We start from the raw sequence: 20,805 nt of genomic DNA on the forward strand, positions 1-20,805 counted from the left end.
CTTAAAAAACTAAAAATGGAATTACCATATGATCCAGCAATCCCACTACTGGGCATATACCAGAGAAAACCATAATTCAAAAAGAGTCATGTACCATAATGTTCATTGCAACACTGCTTACGACAGCCAGGACATGGAAGCAACCTAAGTGTCCATCGACAGATGCATGGATAAAGAAGATGTGGCACATATATACAATGGAATATTACTCAGCCATAAAAAGAAACAAAACTGAGTTATTTGTAATGAGGTGGATGGACCTAGTCTCTGTCATACAGAGTGAAGTAAGTCAGAAAGAGAGAAACAAATACCGTGTGCTAACACATATATATGGAATCTAAAAAAAAAAGGTTCTGATGAACCTAGGGGAAGTACAGGAATAAAGACACAGACGTAGAGAATGGTCTTGAGGACACAGGGAGGAGGAAAGGTAAGCTGGGAGGACGAAGTGAGAGAGTAGCATTGACTATGCTGGTATATACACTACCAAATGTAAAATAGATAGCTAGTGGGAAGCAGCTGGGAAGCAGCTGCACTGCACAGGGAGATCAGCTCAGTGCTTTGTGACCACCTAGAGGGGTGGGATAGGGAGGGTGGGAGGGAGATGCAAGAGGGAGGGGATATGGGGATACATGTATACACATAGCTGATTCACTTTGTTATACAGTAGAAACTAACACACCATTGTAAAGCAATTATACTCCAATAAAGATGTCAAAAAATAAATTGATTTGCCAAAACAATATATATATATATGTATGTATATATATATATATACAGAAATGGAACACAAAACCATAATGAGATACCACTTCACACCTATTAGAATCAGAAAACCAATAACAAGTGTTGGTGAGGATGTAGAGGAAACAGAACCCTCACACATTGCTGGTGGGGATGTCGCTGTTATGGAAAACAGTTTGACAATTCCTCAGAAAGTTAAACATAAAGTTATTATTATGACCCAGAAATTCCATTCCTGGGTCTATACCCAAGAGAACTGAAAACATCTGTGCACACAAAAACATGTACGTGTACACAAAAGTTCATAATGTTATTCGTAATGATGAAAACGAGGAAACAACCCGAATATGTATCAGCTGGTGAATAGGTAAACAAAATATGGTATATTCCACAGTGGACTGTTACGCAGCCACAGAGTGGAAGCCCTGGAAGTAAAGCAGAAGCCTGGGTGGTGAATGTGATGATAGCAAGGCTGACTGCACAACTGCGTTGGTTACAAGGACTTAGAGCTGTCAACAGTGTTAAAGTGAACTGTTCCGTCACCTCACTTCCAAGGCATACTGAAAACACTGGCCATGTGGACCGAACCTTAAACGTCACCCAAACAGCTAAGCTGTGAAGAACTCCTCTAGTTACTTTTGAAAAAAGAGATCCATTATACTTGAAATATATCCACCAATTGCACTGACAGAAGTTAAACTGAAATAAGGCTTTACCAATAGCGTGGGACGGATTTGTTGCAAGCAACCTTGCTTTTCCTAAGCTCTCTGTTAACAGAGCCTGTCTCCTACTGTAGTGACAAATTGCATGCAAATTTAAAGATCATTCCACTGATGCTTCTATTTGCAATTTTCCCAGGAGAACTATAGAAAGAATGAAATATCAATAGCTTACTGGTAATTAGTATATGTACTTAATTGCCTTCATTTATTTTTTTATTTTTTTATTTTTTATTTTTTGTGGTACGCGGGCCTCTCACCGTTGTGGCCTCTCCCGTTGCGGAGCACAGGTTCCGGACGCGCAGGCTCAGCAGCCATGGCTTATGGGCCCAGCCGCTCCACGGCATGTGGGATCTTCCCGGACTGGGGCACGAACCCGTGTCCCCTGCATCGACAGGCGGACTCTCAACCACTGCGCCACCAGGGAAGGCCACGTTTGTTTTTTTTTAACTGCATCTTGATTTTGCATACTTTAATTTCGGAACAAAATAAACAAAAAAAACCACAATACACAACCTTCAAATCCCATGTCAAATGTGGAAAGGGATAGGACTTGAGGCCCTTGTATCCTGCCTTAGACAGAAGGACAAAAATAAAACCACTAGACGTCAGCAGAGGGAGCCAGGTGGGCCAGGGCCACTGGGGCTGCCGCTGGGGGAGCCATGGGGACACTCTACGGAGGGAACAAAGTCTGCAGATAGCGCTGTCACTTCATCCTCATCAGTGCCCCTGCCCAGCTCGATCATGCAGTAGAAGCGGTTGGAGCAGGTCTGGGGATCCTCAAGCGAGAAGCCGGAAGAGAGCAGTATAGTTTCGAGCAGCACCTAGACGGTGCTCACTTCAGAATAATTCATTAAGCTATACATTTGACTTATGTGCTTTTCTCTATCTCAATTTTATTTTATAATAAAAATTATTTTTAAAGTAAATAACTAAATGAAAACTGTCCCGTGGGGGAAAATCCATAGGCTAATAGGAGGACGTCTTCTCTCACTGAAGCTACAGCCCAAGTCCCAAAATAACATTCAAGATTACCCTGAGCATACTGCACTATGGGAGCTCTGGTTCCCTCTGAGACAGGCTCTCTGGGACTGCATTGAACTGAATCCCATAATCCTTAGAAAAATCAGACTTATTTGCTGTATTATATAAAAATTAACAGAATACTGCTGTGTATCTCCTTTGCTTTCATATGGTGGTGGATGTGTGTGTGTGTATATGTTGTTTTGGTTCTTCCTCCCTCCATAATTAATTCCGGATCTTCTTATTCCTTCCAGAACGGGTTTTTATCTGCAGTCCCTTATTTAGGCTGCTGGTTATGTATGATCCTGTCTGGTCAGGCCGCTGACAATTTAAGGGCAAAATGGAATTTTTCAACTCTATGTGTTCGAAGAGTTTTTAGCCTTATAGGTAGGTAAAAATGAATCAGGTTTGGTTTTGGTTTACAATTATTTACTGTGTTTACAAGGCAAGGCAAAATAAAAATGATAATAGTAGTCATTTGTTCACATATTAAAACAATATATTTTAATGCATGTAGTGCATGTCTATACAAGATGGTTCTTTTTGAATGATGCATTTCGAAGATTAAGATTTATAATATCGTATTATATCTACCATACTTTTGTAACTATAAAAAAAGGCATGGGGCTTCCCTGGTGGCGCAGTGGTTGAGAGTCCGCCTGCCGATGCAGGGGACATGGGTTCGTGCCCCGGTCCGGGAAGATCCCACGTGCCGCGAAGCGGCTGGACCCGTGAGCCATGGCCGCTGAGCCTGCGCGTCCGGAGCCTGTGCTCCGCAGCGGGAGAGGCCACAACAGTGAGAGGCCCGCGTACCGCAAAAAAAAAAAAAAAAAAAAAAAAAGGCATGCTTTGCTGAATATCTTCCCCAGAATTTTTTATTTATTTATTTATTATTGGCTGTGTTGGGTCTTCGTTGCTGCGCACGGGCTTTCTCTAGTTGCAGTAAGCGGGGGCTACTCTTTGTTGTGGTGCGTGGGCTTCTCATTGCGGTGGCTTCTCTTGTTGCGGAGCACGGGTTCTAGGTGCGCGGGCTTCAGTAGTTGTGGCCCACGGGCTCTAGAGCGCAGGCTCAGTAGTTGTAGCGCACAGGCTTAGTTGCTCCACGGCATGTGGGATCTTCCCGGACCAGGGCTCGAACCCGTGTCCCTTGCCTTGGCAGGCAGATTCTTATCCATTGCGCCACCAGGGAAGTCCATCTTCCCCAGAATTTTAAAAATCACTTTGTTTTCAACTCTAAGTTTGCAATGAAAATAAGATTTTTAAGTCTCCATCCCTTTTCTATTTTAAATTTCAATCAAAAATGTATACTTATGGGGATATATGTATATGTATAGCTGATTCGCTGTGTTATGGAGCAGAACATAACACACTATTGTGAAGCAATTATACTCCAATAAAAATGTTAAAAAAAAATGTATACTAACATTATTATATCAAATGAGGAGCTATAAATCAAAGCTGTAACTCAAAGGAAGCTTAAATAATCATGTGTTTCAGAGTCTGATTTCAGAAATGTGAATTTTAAAACTATGTAGGACAGGGACGTCCCTGGCAGTCCAGTGGCTTCCACTGCAGGGGGCACGGGTTTGATCCCTGGTCTGGCAACTAAGATCCCACATGCCATGTGGCGTGGCCAGGAAATAAATTTTTAAAAAAACAAAAAAACACAAAAACCCATGTAGGACAATTATTCGAGTAAGTAGAGACCCTCAAAGTCACTGATGACTGTACTTCCATAATTACATTGTAAAGGGACCCTATTCAATGTAATTCTGAAAACACCTTCTGAGCACCTGCAGCTACAATGTGCTGTCCAGTCCCACTGCTTACTGACCTCGACTCTGGAGAAATTTTTCCACATCTACAAATGAAATAAATCCCTTTAGATTTAATTCAATTTTTTCTTTTTTGGCTTTCTGTGGACCTGCTCTGTCTAGTACAGTAGCCACTAGCCATATGTGGCTGTTTAAATGTAATTGAAATTTAAAAATAAGTTCCTTGGTTGCAGTATATACAAATACAACATTTCCATCATCACAGAGAGTTATTGGATGGCACTGCTATTGACACAGAGAGAAAACAGCAGCCCACTCGTTAGGTCCCTTCCTGTATTACTTGTATTTTATGCTTAACTGCCTGTAATAAACTCCACGTATCGTTTTCAGTTGTCAAAACCTAGATGGAGTGTTTTTCTAACTTTATCCAGCAAAGTTTATTATTTAGTTTATCTTCTTTGGTTATGTGAACTTTGAATCACATTCTGTATCAACTATTGCTTCTCTCTAGAACCATATTCTTCAGTCATTCTCTTGTTCTTTTCTTAAACATTGTAGAACTTTGAGTCCTGGTCACACGTAGATTTAATAACATTGCATAGTGAGATTTTTTTTTTTTTTACGTTTTATAATAGTTGCATCAATCCTATATGTTTTTCAGCAAATTTTTTTTTCATGAAACTGTAATTTAAACTGAGTCTTCTAGGCAATATACTGTTTCTACAGTAGATGGCAGTAATATCAAATCTCAGATTTATGCTGTATTAAAGAGCAAGCAAATATTAATGCTGGGGCTTCCTTTTTTCTTTTTATATTTTTTTCACTCCAGGAATGATTGGACCTGCAGTATTCCTGGTAGCCGCTGGATTTATAGGTTGTGATTATTCTTTGGCTGTTGCGTTCCTAACCATGTCCACAACACTGGGAGGCTTTTGCTCCTCGGGATTTAGCATCAACCATCTGGACATTGCTCCTTCGTGAGTACTGATATACAAAGATTCGTTCTGACTGACTTGAAACTATTTCCTTTAAGTGTGGTAAAATATATATAACATAAAATTTGCCATTTTTAAGCGTATAGTTCTGTGGCATTAAGTACATCCATTCACATTATTATGCAACCATCACCATGATCCATTCCAGACGTTTTTATCTTCCCACACTGAAACCCTGGACCCATTAAACGCTGACTCCCATCACCCCCGCTCACGCCCCAGCCCCTGGCAACTGCCATTCTACTACTTTCTGTCTCTATGCATTTGACTACTCTAGGAATGACACCACACGGCTAGTAAATGATAGAGCCACAACTTCCCCCTAAAATCTTACTTTTAATCCCAGAATTCTTTCTACAGCTATTTCTCTGGAAATATTCTTTGGGCCTGTGCCAGTTGACAAGGTAGAGGAGGGGACTGTGTAAATATTTTAACCCAGGGGATTTGATGCACTTAATTTTTTTTTTAAATAATGAATATGAATTTATTTTTGGAGAAAAGACCAGTGGTCTCCTGCCACCTTTCCCCTACCCCCAGTTCTTCCCACCTAGACTACCACAGAATCTTCTGATTTCTGTTAATCCTTGTCTCCCATCCCTTCAATAAATACTTCTAAATAAGCTCCAACAAACTGATGCTCACAGAGCTTGAGTGGACCTCTGAAATCATTCTAATCCAGTCTCTTGTTTTATATAAGAAGTCCAGGAAGGCTCCGTAGCATGGGAGATGCTTAACTCTGGGCAGAGTCCTGTCTGCCGCTCCATAATGCTACAGGGGCTCATTCTCGGCCTGTGGTCCACTGCCGTTTCCTCTCCATCCATCCGAATCCTTTCCAGTTCACATCCCAGTTCTTCATTAAGCCTTTCCAGGCCATTGTGCTTTTTTCTCTTCCTTTCCTCAATTTACAATTTGATGCTGGATACCATACCTTAATTTGTAATTATTTCTAAATGTAACTCTTCTCTCTCTTACCTCCCCAATTTGCATGTAAGCTTCCTCAGACTGAGGCATCCTGTATATCCATATCACAGCTTCTGCAGAAGGACAGGCACCCCCAGTCCATACTTGCTGAGCGGTTGATTTATCTGATCATACTAAGCAAATAGGAGCTTCAGTGCTACATGCCCTTAACAGTGGGGAACCAAAGAAAGAAAACCAGCAACACTTGTGTATTGGGCCAAGAAACCGTTTGAAACAAAATGTAGCCTAAGCAAAAGCTCTGGGGCTATAATCTCTGAGAGTTCAGGGCCCAAGTCTGTCTTATTAACCCCAGAAGTACCGGCACCTGGCCCTGTGCTGGGCCATGGTCAGTGCTCAGTCAATCAATTACATGAATGGAAGAATGAAAATAGACTTTCATATTCAGTACCATGTCAAAATTCTTTCTAAAAAGCTATTTGTGTGTTGACCTTACTGTGTGTCAGTCAACACTTTTCTTTAAAGCTCTTTCTTATGAGAAATAAGAAATAAGGGAAGAATTTTGTGAACTTTACAAGCTGGAAAATGTTTGTTAAGTATACATATTGGTGAGTTAAGAACTGAAGGAGTTTTGGACTTGCCTGGCGGTCCAGTGGTTAAGACTCTGCGCCTGCAATGCAGGGGCATGGGTTCAATCCCTGTTCAAGGAACTAAGATCCCATATGCCGTGCAGCACAGCCAAAAAAAAAAAAAAACAAAAAACAAGAACTGAAGGAGTTTAACATAAGGAAAGAGAAGAATAGTAAATTAACTTGGAAAGTAAATTAATTAATTTTTTTAAAAAAAGTAATTTAATTTACTTGGAAAGTAAATTAATCTCAAGAGAACTTTGTTAAACGTAGTGAAAGTTTGAAAGATTGGATACCAACCTAACTGAAATAATAAAGAGCCCATTGAAGCGGAAGGAGTAAAGGCGTAAGATGCCATTTCCGTGGGGACCAGGGCGAGCCCACTGCACTAAACAAATCTCTGCTCGGGCTTGAGACTTGGACTTGAGATTTACAAAGTAGAGAAAAGGATTCAAGGAATAGGAAATAATTAAAGGACTGTTCCTTTACGCTACTGATTAGAAGAGGAATCTGGAAAGGATTTCCCTTGAAATAAGTTAAACAAATAGCATTGTTTTTATAAACTATGAGCGTGTGGTTTATAGAATCATAGCAAGTTAGAAGTGGAAAGGATTTAGAGTGTTCTTGTCTCTTACTATGCCGACTGTGGTCCACGGAGCAGCGGCATGATTGTGCAAAATGCAGATCCTCAGGCATCTCCCCAGACTTACTGAACTAGAATCTGCGTCTTTAGATCCTCAGGGATCTAAGGGATCCTTTAGATCCCTTGTACCTTTGAGCGTGAGACGCTGGTCTGGTCCAGTCCTCTGATGCATACAACAAACGTTTAGAGAGTACCTGCTATACCATCAGTCCTCCACGTGGTGCTACAGAAAATAAAACCCAGCTCCTGCTCGCAATGAGATTAGTCTAGTTAGGAAAGAAACAACAAAAAATAAACAATTGTAATATATTATGATGATAATTAATTCTTTCAAAAAGTAATTATCAAATGCCTACCAGCCACAACAGCACAGCTGTGGCCTGTGGAGCTCCTAGTGTAGGGTGGTGGACATGAAAGAAATAAAAACCAACTTTTTGAAGAGAAAGTTGAGAGAATATAGTAGGGGGATATAATGCAGATCAGGGAGCAAGGGAAGGTCTCTCTGAGCAAGTGATATTTAAGCTAAAGCCTGAAGAATGAGTAAGAAGTTAGGCAAAAAGGAAGTAGTATTCCCGCTAGAGGAATTTACATGACAGGAAGAAGAAACTGGTGTGTGTCTCAGCCTGCTTGCACTGCCAGAACAAATACCATAGACTGTGGACCTTAATCAACAGAAATTTTTCTCACAGTTCTAGAGGCTAGAACGCCAAGATCAAGGTGCAAACACAATTGTTTTCTGGTGAGGACTCTCCCTGGTTTGCAGAAGAGCTGACCCCTTGCTGTGTGCTCGCGTGGCCTTTCTTCAGGTATGCGTGTATGGGTGTGTGCAGAGAGGGCGAGAGCTCTGGTGTCTCTTACTCTTCTTATAAGGGCACCAGCCCTGTCAGATTAGGGTCCCACCCTTATGATCTCATTTAACCTTTATCACCTCGTAAAGACGCTGTCTCGAAATGCAATCACACTGAGGGTTAGGGCTTCAACATATGAATTTTGGAAGCACGCATTCAGTCCATAACAGTGTATTGCACATAACTGAGAGAAGGTCATTTGTGGCTGAGATGCAGGGAAGAAAGCCACTGGGAAGTAAGCAGGAGCCTATAGTAAGCGTTTTATATTGTATCCAAAGCAAGTAAGAAGTGACATTCTCTGTATTTTAAGGTCACTCTGTGAGGACGAATGCAAGTGGAGAAAGCCAATTAGGAGGCTATTGCGGTAATCCATATAGGAGGTGATGATGGCCTGGAATGGGGATAGGAGATGTAAAGAAGTAGATAGATTTGAGATCTTTGTGATTACAATAGGTGGGACTTGACAGTAGATTAGACCTGAAGAGGAAGATACCAAGGATGATAATTTCCATGTATTTTGCATGGGCAGATAGTTGTGCCGCTTACTGAAACTGGGATGTCTGGAGGAAGAAGAGTCTTGGGGTAAGATAAAAAATTTCACAGGTTAGGGCTTCCCTGGTGGCGCAGTGGTTGGGAGTCCGCCTGCCAATGCAGGGGACACGGGTTCGAGCCCTGGTCCGGGAAGATCCCACGTGCCGCGGAGCAGCTAAGCCCGTGCGCCGCAACTACTGAGCCTGCACTCTAGAGCCTGCGAGCCACAGCTACTGAAGCCTGTACACCTAGAGCCTGTGCTCCGCAACAAGAGAAGCCACTGCAATGGGAAGCCCACGCACCGCAACGAAGAGTAGCCCCCGCTTGCCGCTAGAGAAAGCCCGCGTGCAGCAACGAAGACCCAACACAGCCAAAAATAAAAATAAAATAAAATTAATTAATTTAAAAAGAACATGCATGCTAGAGAAGGAAAAAACACATATCCATGGTACCTACCTTATAAAATTGTTTTGAGGATTAAGTAGAGCACAGAGAGAGAGAGAACACTTCACTCATAATGTAATAAATGCATTTGCACATAATGCGATAAACTTCATTATTATTTTCTGGCAAACTTTGAGTCAGGTGCCATGATCAGGGTCACAAATCAATCCAAGCAGAATACTAAAGGGATGATTGGTGAGCTCCTGGAAAAGAAAATACTGATCACTAAGGAGCCACCACTGGGTCACTAAGCCCCAAAATAGCAAAGTTCTCAACATCATTTTCGACCGTGTATACACAGTATATTTGGTATATCAGGATTTCAGCAAGGTCTCCCATGATGTCCTTTTAGACAGGATGGAGAGAGATGAACTGGATGTACAATTAGGTGGATTTGTCATCACTAAACTTCAGTGTCATAGCGTGCTGACTGATGGACCTAGTCATTAAGCAAGCACTGTGCCAAGCACCGTAGCAGATGTCGAAGACATAAACGTGAACCCCTGCTTGCACCTGGGTAAGCTTCTGCTGGCTTGGAGGGTGATATGGTGTTGTCCTGAAGCATTTACTGGGCAGCCTGCAGGCAGTATCCTGGAACTGGGCTTCAAGCATCAGCTGGGTTGGTTGAACTCTCGGTCTGAAAGACCCTGGTCCAGCCCTGACATTTTATGAGTCCTTTATTTATTTATTTATTTATTTTGCTGTTAAAATGACAGTAATTTTATTAAAGTTCCATATAGTACAAATCAGTAAAACAGGCTAGAAATAAAATAATACTTGGAATTCAAAATAATATAAGAATAACATAGTTATTCCATGTAAACCACAAAATAAGCCTTGTATGGCTGAAATAAGGGATCTAATTTTTATTTGACTTGAGAGATTACACTAGCTGTGACACGTGACCACATCAGTCTCACTGCAAATCATTTGGCTTTTATAACCTCGACTTTTCTCACACATATTAAATCATATAGAAGAAAACCTTTATGAAACAAAGACCTTCCACCAATATCACATCTTAATATAGTACTCATTATAAATGTTTCAAGTGCACAGTTTGTTTTAGAAAAATAAGCTAAAAACCAATGAATGATCACAGAAAACAGTAGAGCTTCTGAACATCAAAGGCATATTTCAGGAATGCAGTGGGCACGTGGTTGCCTTTAAACTTAGAACAGAAAGTAATACAGTGAAAGAAAGTTTGGGAAGATACTAACAGGCTACAGTTCCTAGGCCTCATTAGAGTTCAAATCTCAAGCTAAACGGCTGAAAATGAGTGGAAATTGGGCAAGCCCAGCAATTCCCATGTCTGGACGTGCCGCGTGGGCCCTTGTCCTGTTACTTTGACAGCTGCCGAGACTTCACACGTTTTCATCCCCTCCCTGTACTTTCTCTGCACCCACTCGTCTCTTACAGCCAAACTCCAGCACTACTTCCTCTAAGAAGCTTTTCCTGAGGCATCCCCTCCCTGGTCCCCTCAAATGTCCCCCGCCCACACAGAGGGTTGATTAAGGCCCTGCCTCTGTGCTTCTGTAAACCCTGGTATGAATCGCTAACATAGTTTGATTTTTCGGGCTACTAGGTTTTATTCCATTATTGGCCCATAATCTTTCTCATTAAGTAAACTGTGAGCTCCTTGAGAACAAGAACTATGTTTAATTCATTGTTGGACACCAGAGTCTTCCATAGTGGTTGACACAAGTGACATACTTAAGAATTGTTTGTTAAATGAATGAATGGATGGGTGGATGACAGCAATAACTGGTATTTACTATTAAAATGGTTTGAACCATTGGCTCTCCTTTGTGCATTATAATTATAATTGGTTGGAAACTGTGATGAGAATTGGCTGTATCCAAGCGAGGCGGTGGGGTGAGGGATGTATTTCTTGCACATTTGAGGAGTATCTTCATAATCAACAATTTGGTTTGGTTCATCCTTTTCCTCCCTTACTCTGAGAATAGTAGATAAATTGCAGGAAAATAAAACATCATTTTAAAAAATCTATTCAACAGATATTACCTGAGCATCTACCGTCCAAAGTGGTATGTGTCCTAGGCAGGCCCAGATTCTGTCCTCAAGGAGACTATAGTTTATTTTTTTTTATTTTTATTGGAATATAGTTGATTTACAATGTTGTGTTAGTTTCATGTGAATCAGTTATACATATACATATATCCACTCATTTTTTTAATATTTATTTATTTATTTGGTTGCACTGGGTCTTAGTTGCAGCAGGCAGGCTCCTTAGTTGTGGCATGTGAACTCTTAGTCGTGGCATGCATGTGGGCTCTAGTTCCCTGACCAGGGATCGAACCCGGGCCCCCCTGCATTGGGAGCATGGAGTCTTAGCCACTGCGCCACTAGGGAACTCCCTATCCACTCTCTTTTAGATTCTTTTCCCATATAGGTCATTACAGAGTATTGAGTAGAGTTCCCTGTGCTATACAGTAGGTCCTTATTGGTTATCTATTTATATATAGTAGTGTGTATATGTCAGTCCCAATCTCCCAATTTATCCCTCCTCCCCCCTTACCCCCTGGTAACCATAAGTTTGTTTTCTACATCTGTGACTCTATTTCTGTTTTGTAAATAGTTCATTTGTACCATTTTTTTTAGATTCCGCATATAAGCGATATATGATATTTGTCTTTTCTGTGTCTGACTTACTTCACTCAGTATGACAATCTCTGGGTCCATCCATGTTGCTGCAAATGGCATCATTTCATTCTATTTTATGGCTGATTAACATTTCATTGTATATATGTGTACCACACCTTCTTTATCCATCCATCTGTTGATGGACATTTTATATATCTATAATGCTGCCTTATTGAAAACAGTCATCACTGAATTCAATCTGTAGGAAAGATCAGTTTTCTCTTGCTTAGTTTTTCACCACAAGCCCCAGCATTATAGATATAACATCCCAATATTAAGTAGGGATTTGGAATCAGGCAAATTGGGTAACATTTTATAGCCTCTCTTTCTTACCTATAGAATGAAGATAGATAATAATCCCTACCTGTTGGGGTTCATTTTACTATTAAAGTGGGATAAATTATATAAAATACTTAGAACCCTGCCTGACATAAGGTTTTTCAGTAGGCAGTCAGTATTCCTCTTAGCATATAAGTATATGTCTACATGGTATTTTTCTAAGCCTTTTCTTCTGTAGACTAAAATAGATATTTTCTATGGATAATTTTGTTGCCCAGATTCAAGGGATTTGGATAGATTTTTAACCATTAATCCCACAGAATTCTAGGACTCCAATAGCACAGAATCCAGACTGAGTCCATACAACATGTTCCTTTTTCCAGGCTCTCATCAATCTTTCATGGCCTTTCCTGGCCAAGTGTAATATAAATACTTGAATGAGCTTCTTGGTGCTGACATTTAGAATTTCACAGCATTCATCTGCACTTAATATCTGTCACTGAAAAGGCCTGGCAACATTGCAGTCGGTTCCTCCTACTGCCAAGGTGTTAATGGTTTTAAAAAAAAAAAAAAAAAAAAGGACAGGTTCTGCCAAGCTTGGTTAATTTAAGATCAGCTCCCTAAAGGGCATAAGCCAGAAAGATCTGTGCCACGTGGTTTTGTTATTGTACCCTGTGTGCACGAGTTTTCAACATAAAAATTTGTGATGTTTATAGATAACTGAATTCGGCTCAGCAGGATATTTTATTTAGGCACTGTGTCAATCAACTCAGGATGCCATACAAAACACCATGTGGCTGAGTAGCTTAAAAAACAGAAATTGATTTTCTCACAATTCTGGAGGCTAGAAGTCCGTGGTCAGGGTGCCAGCAGGGTTAGGTTCTGGTGAAGGCTCTCTTCCTCGTTTGCAGACAGTCACCTTTTCACTGTGTCCTCACGCGTGGCCTTTCCTCCATATATGCTCACAGAGACAGAGAACCCGATCTCTCTTTCTTCCTCTTCTTGGCAGCCCACCAATCCTATTAGGTTGAGACCCTACCTTTATGACCTCATTTAACCTTAATTAATTCCTAAAAGCCCTGTCTCCAGATACAGTCACATTGGAGGTATGGATTGGGGGAGGACACAATTCAGTCCATTGCAGGCACTTTTCCATGTCTAAAATGGGGAGAGGAATTTCAGATAAGTAGTCTGCAACCAAGGTATTGAGGATCCTAAACCCTAATAGAAATAGTATTATCCCACAATAAGACTCTATGGTCTAATACACATCAAGTTTCTTTCATTTGGACCACAATTTTATAATACTGATTATCTCATTAAACAATTAAAAGCTCTAATTGGACTTTGAATATACCTAGGTGATAAGTTAATAAATGCCATTTACTTGCTTAACTAATTTTTTTTTAATAAATTTATTTAATTTTGGCTGCCTTGGGTCCCTGTCGCTGCACGCGGGCTTTCTCTAGTTGTGGCAAGCGGGGGCTACTCTTCGTTGCGGCGCGCAGGCTTCTCATTGTGGTGGCTTCTCTTGTTGCGGAGCACAGGCTCTAGGCGCACGGGCTTCAGTAGTTGTGGCTCACGGGCTCAGTAGTTGTGGTTTGCGGGCTCTAGAGTGCAGGCTCAGTAGTTGTGGTGCACGGGCTTAGTTGCTCTGCGGCATGTGGGATCTTCCCGGACCAGGGCCCGAACCCGTGTCCCCTGCATTGGCAGGCGGATTCCCAACCACTGTGCCACCAGGGAAGTCCGTGCTTAACTAGTTTTTAACTCCACCACCACCGTTACGTTTTCTTGCTAAAAATATCAAACGTAAATCTAATGAACCCTTTAGGATCTCGAGTCTAGATACTACCAGTGTGCAGGAAATACAGGGGACATAACTCCATGTTAAATGATGCCTCAGTCTACAAACTCCAGAATGTAGGTCCATCTACAGGACAAAATCCCAGGTTCTTCAATTGACACACACAACTATCGATACACACAACAACTTAAAATAATGTTCAGCGACCCTAGCATGTAATCCGAAATGTTGCATACTGTACGACCCTTTGGCGCCAAAGCGCAGAAGGGGTGCTGGTCTCCATGGGACAAGCTTCAGCAGTCATTGCAGTGCAGCCTCACAGGACCATGCGTGGGCCTGAACACCTGTGGGTCACACACACTTCTGTGGTCAGCACATATTGAATGAGCATAGATGTTGCACTGGCTACTGGAAATAATAAAGGGGAATAAAACATGAGTTTTCAGGGAGACTATGGAGTCAGAATTAGCAAACTTGAATTAGAGAACGAGTACCTCTTAAAACACAAAGTACTAGCTTTGAGGACAGTAAAGATTCTGAAAAGACAGAGTTCAAAATGCATTTTTGTCATACACTACAATATATATAAACCCAACTTGTCTATTTCTGGGACAGTGTGCAAGGATTTAGCGACAAGAAGATACATAATAAGTTGAACAGGTAAGTTGTGAAATTGTGTGTTCAGTATGATCTCATTTCTATAATATATTAAAAATATATACAGAAAAAAATAATTAGGATATTTACCAAAATATTAATGTTGATTATCTCTATATAGAAGGATTATAAGTAATTTTACTTTCTTTGTAATATTTTTAGAAAATTTTTAACAATGACGTAAATTTTGTAATCAGGAAATAAATTCTCTTTTTTTTTTTGCGGTACGCGGGCCTCTCACCAGTGCGGCCTCTCCCGTTGCGGAGCACAGGCTCCGGACGCGCAGGCCCAGTGGCCATGGCTCACGGGCCCAGCCACTCCACGGCATTTGGGATCCTCCTGGACGGGGGCACGAACCCGTGTCCCCTGCACCGGCAGGCGGACTCTCAACCACTGCACCACCAGGGAAGCCCTAAATTCTCTTTTTAACTTAAAAAGTTTTAAGGCACATGAAGCTTCCTATCTAGATACAGCCTTGTATGAAAATCATATCTCAGCACTTTTCTATTTCACTGTAAAAGGGATCATTTCAATGGCTGTGTTTCTCTATATGATGTTAGAACTATTGAAATGTAAGTTTTTCACTCCCCAAATATTTAGTCCTATTTCAGTAAGACATTTCATTTAGACATAAAATTTCACAAGAATACAGCCTGGGAATGGTCTAGCTATCTATGGACAGAAGCTATTTAAATGTGTGATGCAGGGAATTCCCTGGCGGTCCAGTGGTTAGGATTCCACGCTTCCATTGCAGGGGGCACGGGTTCGATCCCTGGCTGGCAAACTAAGATCCCACAAGCTGAGCGGTGCCCCCCGCCCCCCAAAAAAATGTGTCACACAATTATAAACCCCTATGAAAATGTTTCTGCAGGTATGCTGGTATCCTCCTGGGCATCACAAATACCTTTGCCACTATACCTGGAATGATTGGGCCCATCATTGCTAGAAGTCTGACCCCTGAGGTAAGTAGATAATTTGCCTATAAACTGAAAAGCTCTAAACAGTTCATTTGAAGCTGCACACCTGTGTCAAAGTTGAGTATATTTTAATTAAGGATAAAATTCTGAATGTCTGTTCTTATGCAATTATTTACAGCAACAAAAAGCTAAATACCGTAATAGGTAGGAAAGTGTATTTTCAAAGAACACTTCCAATTTTAGACAGAACAACAGAACTAAGTTAAATGAAGATCTTGTAACTGAAACCACACAAGTACTTAAAAGTTGTGATATTATACCAGATAAATAACTTGTATCTTTGGTTTGAACAAATAAAAATTGGCAATGTAGAATTATTCCAGAAATGGAACCACGAAAGTGTCAGGAAATCAGGTGAGAATGAATAAGAACAGTTGAAATAATCCAGAACGTTTAGAAGAGCAGAATACTTAGGAAGACGTATAGGTGTCTTCACAGGTTTGAAAGATGGTGATTTATTCTCGGTAGTTCCACAAAGCCAGATGGAGAGAAGGTACGAGGAGACAATAGGCAAGTTTTCTGTTTAGAGCTGTTGCTGTGTGGCACGGGCTGCCCTTTGAGTTAGTGAGCCCTGAAATGGTCAAACATGTATTCACCTGGCATTTCCTGAGTGCTTATTACTGTGACAGATACTAAGGATTCAAAGGCAAAATTATAAGATTCTACACTTGAGAAATTCATTATTTAGATATTATATGGAAAAGGACTTCCCTGGTGGCCCAGTGGTTGAGGATCCGCCTGCCGATGCGGGGACGTGGGTTCGTGCCCCGGTCCGGGAAGATCCCACGTGCCGCGGAGCGGCTGGGCCCGTGAGCCATGGCCGCTGAGCCTGCACGTCTGGAGCCTGTGCTCCGCAACGGGAGAGGCCACAACAGTGAGGGGCCCGAGTACCGCCAAAAAAAAAAAAAAAATAGAGATTATATGTAATGAAAGTACAGTGTGACAAAGCTGCAGAAAAAATGTATGCTCTTGCTGTGGACACAGAGGAGGGAACAACCAGTTTGCGGGGTAAGGAGCCTGGAGGAGTGAGCCGGGGTGTGGGAAGGGCTGGTATCCGGTCTGTGTCAGGGCACTGAGGCCCCAGAAACACGGCGGGCCCGGGGTTGGTGTGGCCTGAAGCAGAGACACTGAGTTATATTGTGTAAGAAATCAAATTCAGCGACCTCAAAGGCCCTTTCCAACTCCAGTTTTCTACTGCTTAAGAAAATCTAAAGGACTAGTGAAATGTGTTCTTCAAGAGGCTGACTTAACCTCTAAAAGAGACTTAATTTTCTCTGTTTTGTCTCTGTGATGAAATTAACACTACCTAATCCTTAGAATTTCAGTATATGCCTACAAATTGTCTTATTACCAAATACTCTGACTTCAGACAGGGGGGTGTTCACTGCAGGTGGTGCTCTACCATTTCTAATTCCTGACTCAAGCGAATCAGTGCCTCATTTTCTCTCACTTAACAGAAAGGAATGTTGGGACCGCTCAGTATGTCCCATCATAGATGTTTACCCTTATCTTCATGGAGCATTGTGGCAACACAGGAACCTAAGTCAGCACACTACCACGAGTAATTTCATTCATTATCACTAGTCCTGCCACTTCTGCTGGGAAGATCTGGACTCCTGAATTCAAGTCTTGAATGTTTGTAAAGTGGGAACTGAACTGGATTTCAGATCTATTGTTACAGCATTCGTTTAATGTTATTAAAAAAGCCATTATTTTTAAAAAGGAGAAACACATTTACCTGTACAATTGTAATTGCTTACAATTAAAGTTTACCGCACTTTATAATTTATTTATTATAAATAAATAATGAAATAGGGAGTCCCTGGCAGTCCAGTGGTTAGGATTTGTCGCTTTCACTGCCATGGCTCAGATTCAGCCTCTGGTCGGGGAACTGAGATCCCACAAGCTTCGCAGTGTGGCCAAATAATAATAATAATGATGATGAAATAAAGGTCAAAGTGTGTCTGAGGTTCAATTCCGTTACAGACCAAACAGCATTCTCTAAAAACTGGTGGAGTTTTTGTTAAAAAACAAACCAGGAGCTTTGTGTGATTTCTGGTACAGTTGATTGATTTTAAGTCACCCGTTGCCTCCAGGTAACACTGGGGTATTATTTTATCCAGCAGATCACACAGAGCAGCTTTTTCTTAGAATCCTAAGAAGCTGTCTTAAACCTGTCTCTCGGGTATATGATTAGTAATTAGTAATTACTGACCGTAATTAGTAATTACTGACCGACTTCTGCTCTAGGATGGTAACATGTTGTTAGCAAGCCTATCTAAATAGTCCCTAAAATTTAAGATGGTTTCTAAGATTTTTTTTTCCACCAGAATACATTCATCTCAGATAAGTATAATTGACCACAGAGTACTCCTTTCTTTCTCCGTGTTTTTCCTTTTTTCCTACATAAATGACTTCATGCCAACTTGCTGGTGCCTTTCCTTTTTCTTCCTCATTGCCAGTTCAGCTGCTTGGTTTTTTCTTTTCTAACTGCTGCAAATGAAGCACTCTGGTTACATTGAAATTGTGAAAATCCAAAAAAAAACGTTGTTAAAGATAGTCACACGACCCAGAGGTTTAGATAACTACTGGATATTTTTACACCACTGGATTACACACTGTGTCTTGTTGATCTCTTACCGACAGATCCCATCTATGTTCTGTGTTGTGTGCCATTCAAGAGCCCTGCAGGATCTTTCAGGCCAGGCTGAACCTGTGTCCATCTTAACTCATCCTTACTTGATCTGCCCCTGACACCCCATACCTGAGAACTTGGGAGATGATGTGCAGGCATAATACTAATACTTTCCTAGTAACACATGAGTTGAGGACATGCCAATGTTTTATTTTTAGTAAACTTTTTTATTGACGTGTAACATGCATTTTTTAAATGCACAAATCCTAAGTACACAAGCTGGACAGATTTTCAGAAAGTTAGTACATCTGTGTGACCAGTGCCCACCCAATCAAGAAACAGCACGTTATCTCCCTCACAAAGCCTCCAGGTAGCCCTTCCTTTCTCTTTCACCCCCACCAAGAGGAACCACTCTCCTTTCTAACACCGTAGATTATGGGCTTTATATCAGTGGAATCGTTCAGTGTGCACTCTTCGTTTCTGAGGCGTATCGATGTCGTTGTGGGTCATTCGTTGTCGTTGCTGTAAGTAGTCCGTGGAACACATATGCCACCGTCTCACTGTTGATGGACATTTGGGTTGTTTCCAGTTTTTATGAATAATGCTACTGCCGTATAAAAACAATCTTGTGACACCACCTTTTTTTAAAGCGGACCACAAACAAAATCCTTTTTCATTTGCATTTTTTCTTTCCTTCTCTGCAGAACACTGTTGGAGAATGGCAAACTGTTTTCTGCCTTGCTGCTGCTGTCAACGTATTTGGCGCCATTTCCTTCACACTGTTCTCCAAAGGTGAAGCACAAAACTGGGCTGTTAGGGATCACGGTGGACCCAGAAACTGAAGGAACCAATAAATAATCCTGTCTCGATGTATTTTTGTCTATCATGTAACCTAGCAGTGCCTTTGATATTTTAATGTGTAAGCAATCTATATATAAGAAAAAATCGTACTGTATTAAATTTTTAAGGCCTGTAATCATGAAATGTCACTAGTTGCCAGATTAGTAAAATTAGCTGTTTTTAATTATTAATAACACATTTGCTGGAACTTACAATTCAGGGTCACATACCTGGCTGCAAGTCAGGCAGTCTGAAAGAGGGGAGTTCTGTTTATTTTCAAGACCATACTTAAAGGGACGAGCAGAAACGGACCCCTCTATACCTTTGCTTAAGCTGGATAATAATTCTCAGGTCCTGGTAAACACCTTTTTTTGTACACTTTCCTCAAAAACTTATCTGTCATCAACATTCCCTGACACTTAGCTCTCAAACTTCAGCATCTCCACGGAGCTGCCAGCCACTGTATCATTCAGCCTGGCAACTTCACTGAGGGGAGCGTGCCCAGGTCGCTGCCAGGCGTTCCCTCTCTGGCTTCAGGGACAGTGCCCAGCACTTACCAGAGGCAGCATCCAAGACCAGGGTCAGCGCCAAGGCTTTGGATGGTGTCATTCCCCTGGGGCTGTTAACGAGTGGCTGAAGCCCTGAGCCGGCAGGGACAGCGCAGTCCACAGCCATGGCTTCCATGCCCTTCACCCTTCCCTTCCCAGCACGCTGGAAGACTGACTGCCATGTAACCTGCAAAAGAAAGTATGATGCCCAATTAGCCACAAGTAGCATCATCCCACCTTCGTGTGGGATCAGAGTATAAATTTTCAAGTCCTGTGTTCTATGAGCTCCACCAGGATAATTAAATTTAAAAAAAGCACTCTCACATGTTTTCTCTCTGTCTTACGTGTCAGTGTCTGGTCGCAGCTCAAGGTTAGGGTGACTCTTACTTCCGCAGCACCTGCAACCAGTGGGGTGACCGTCTTTACTGCTGGTCTCTGAAAGCTCATTCTGCCAGTTTCTCCTGGGCCATCGTCCAGTGGGTTTTGAGCGTGCTTCGAGGGCATTTATGTGGTTTGGAACTTGATTTACGTTTTGTTGTGTATGTTCAACACTACCTGTAACATCTTAACTAAAGCTATTTAATGTAATATGACGTGTACACATTTCTGTAAATTTATTTTTAAATCTGTAAATAACTTTAAGTTGCTATGGTGATTTTTCTTTTATAAATTATCAAAATAAACCTTTTTGGATTGATTATTTTTGGATCTGACAGCCCTGTGACACCTTCTAGTAGCCACAGTGGCTATTTTATATCTTCTCTTTCATCCTCCTCAACCACTGATCTACCTCTACCCACATCTCTGCCACCATTCAGCCAGGATACATAGGTCCTCTAAGTGATGCAGCATCAGAAACCTCTACTGCCATCAGCCTGCCCTTCCTGACTCTGAAATGGGTCAGCTCCTCCTGCTAAAGCGTATGCCTGCATCCCTGATTATGTCCTCTCACCTCCTCCAGACCTTGCTTCAGTAACTCCTCTTGCACAGTCTCCACCTCTCTTCTTGTTCTTTCCCTTCTGTCTCAAAGACATACAAGCCTTCTAGCCTTTAAAAAAACAAAAATACCTAACCCTCCTGGGAGCATGAAAACACACACATCCCCTGGTGGCCCAGGGGTTAGGACTCGGGG

The 20,805-nt window shown here is 41.5% G+C and overlaps 1 protein-coding gene across 2 annotated transcripts in view; it reads left to right on the forward strand.

Moving 5' to 3' along the window:
• Window positions 1–20,364, forward strand: part of SLC17A5 (solute carrier family 17 member 5) — a 53,899-nt gene extending 33,535 nt beyond the window's left edge. Inside the window, exons 8-11 of one of the 2 annotated variants that reach the window (XM_082856124.1) lie at window positions 2,741–2,873; window positions 5,091–5,238; window positions 15,545–15,635; window positions 18,990–20,364. In XM_082856124.1, the coding sequence (XP_082712250.1) occupies window positions 2,741–2,873; window positions 5,091–5,238; window positions 15,545–15,635; window positions 18,990–19,127 (510 nt within the window). In that variant the 3' untranslated portion in view covers window positions 19,128–20,364. The remainder of the gene's footprint in view (window positions 1–2,740; window positions 2,874–5,090; window positions 5,239–15,544; window positions 15,636–18,989) is intronic. The other variant, XM_082856125.1, reaches the window with a different exon arrangement.
• The last annotated feature ends 441 nt before the right edge of the window (window positions 20,365–20,805 follow it).

The sequence above is a fragment of the Leucopleurus acutus genome (genome assembly GCF_964270905.1).
Source record: "Leucopleurus acutus genome assembly, chromosome: 15".
Taxonomy (NCBI): Eukaryota; Metazoa; Chordata; class Mammalia; order Artiodactyla; family Delphinidae; genus Leucopleurus; species Leucopleurus acutus.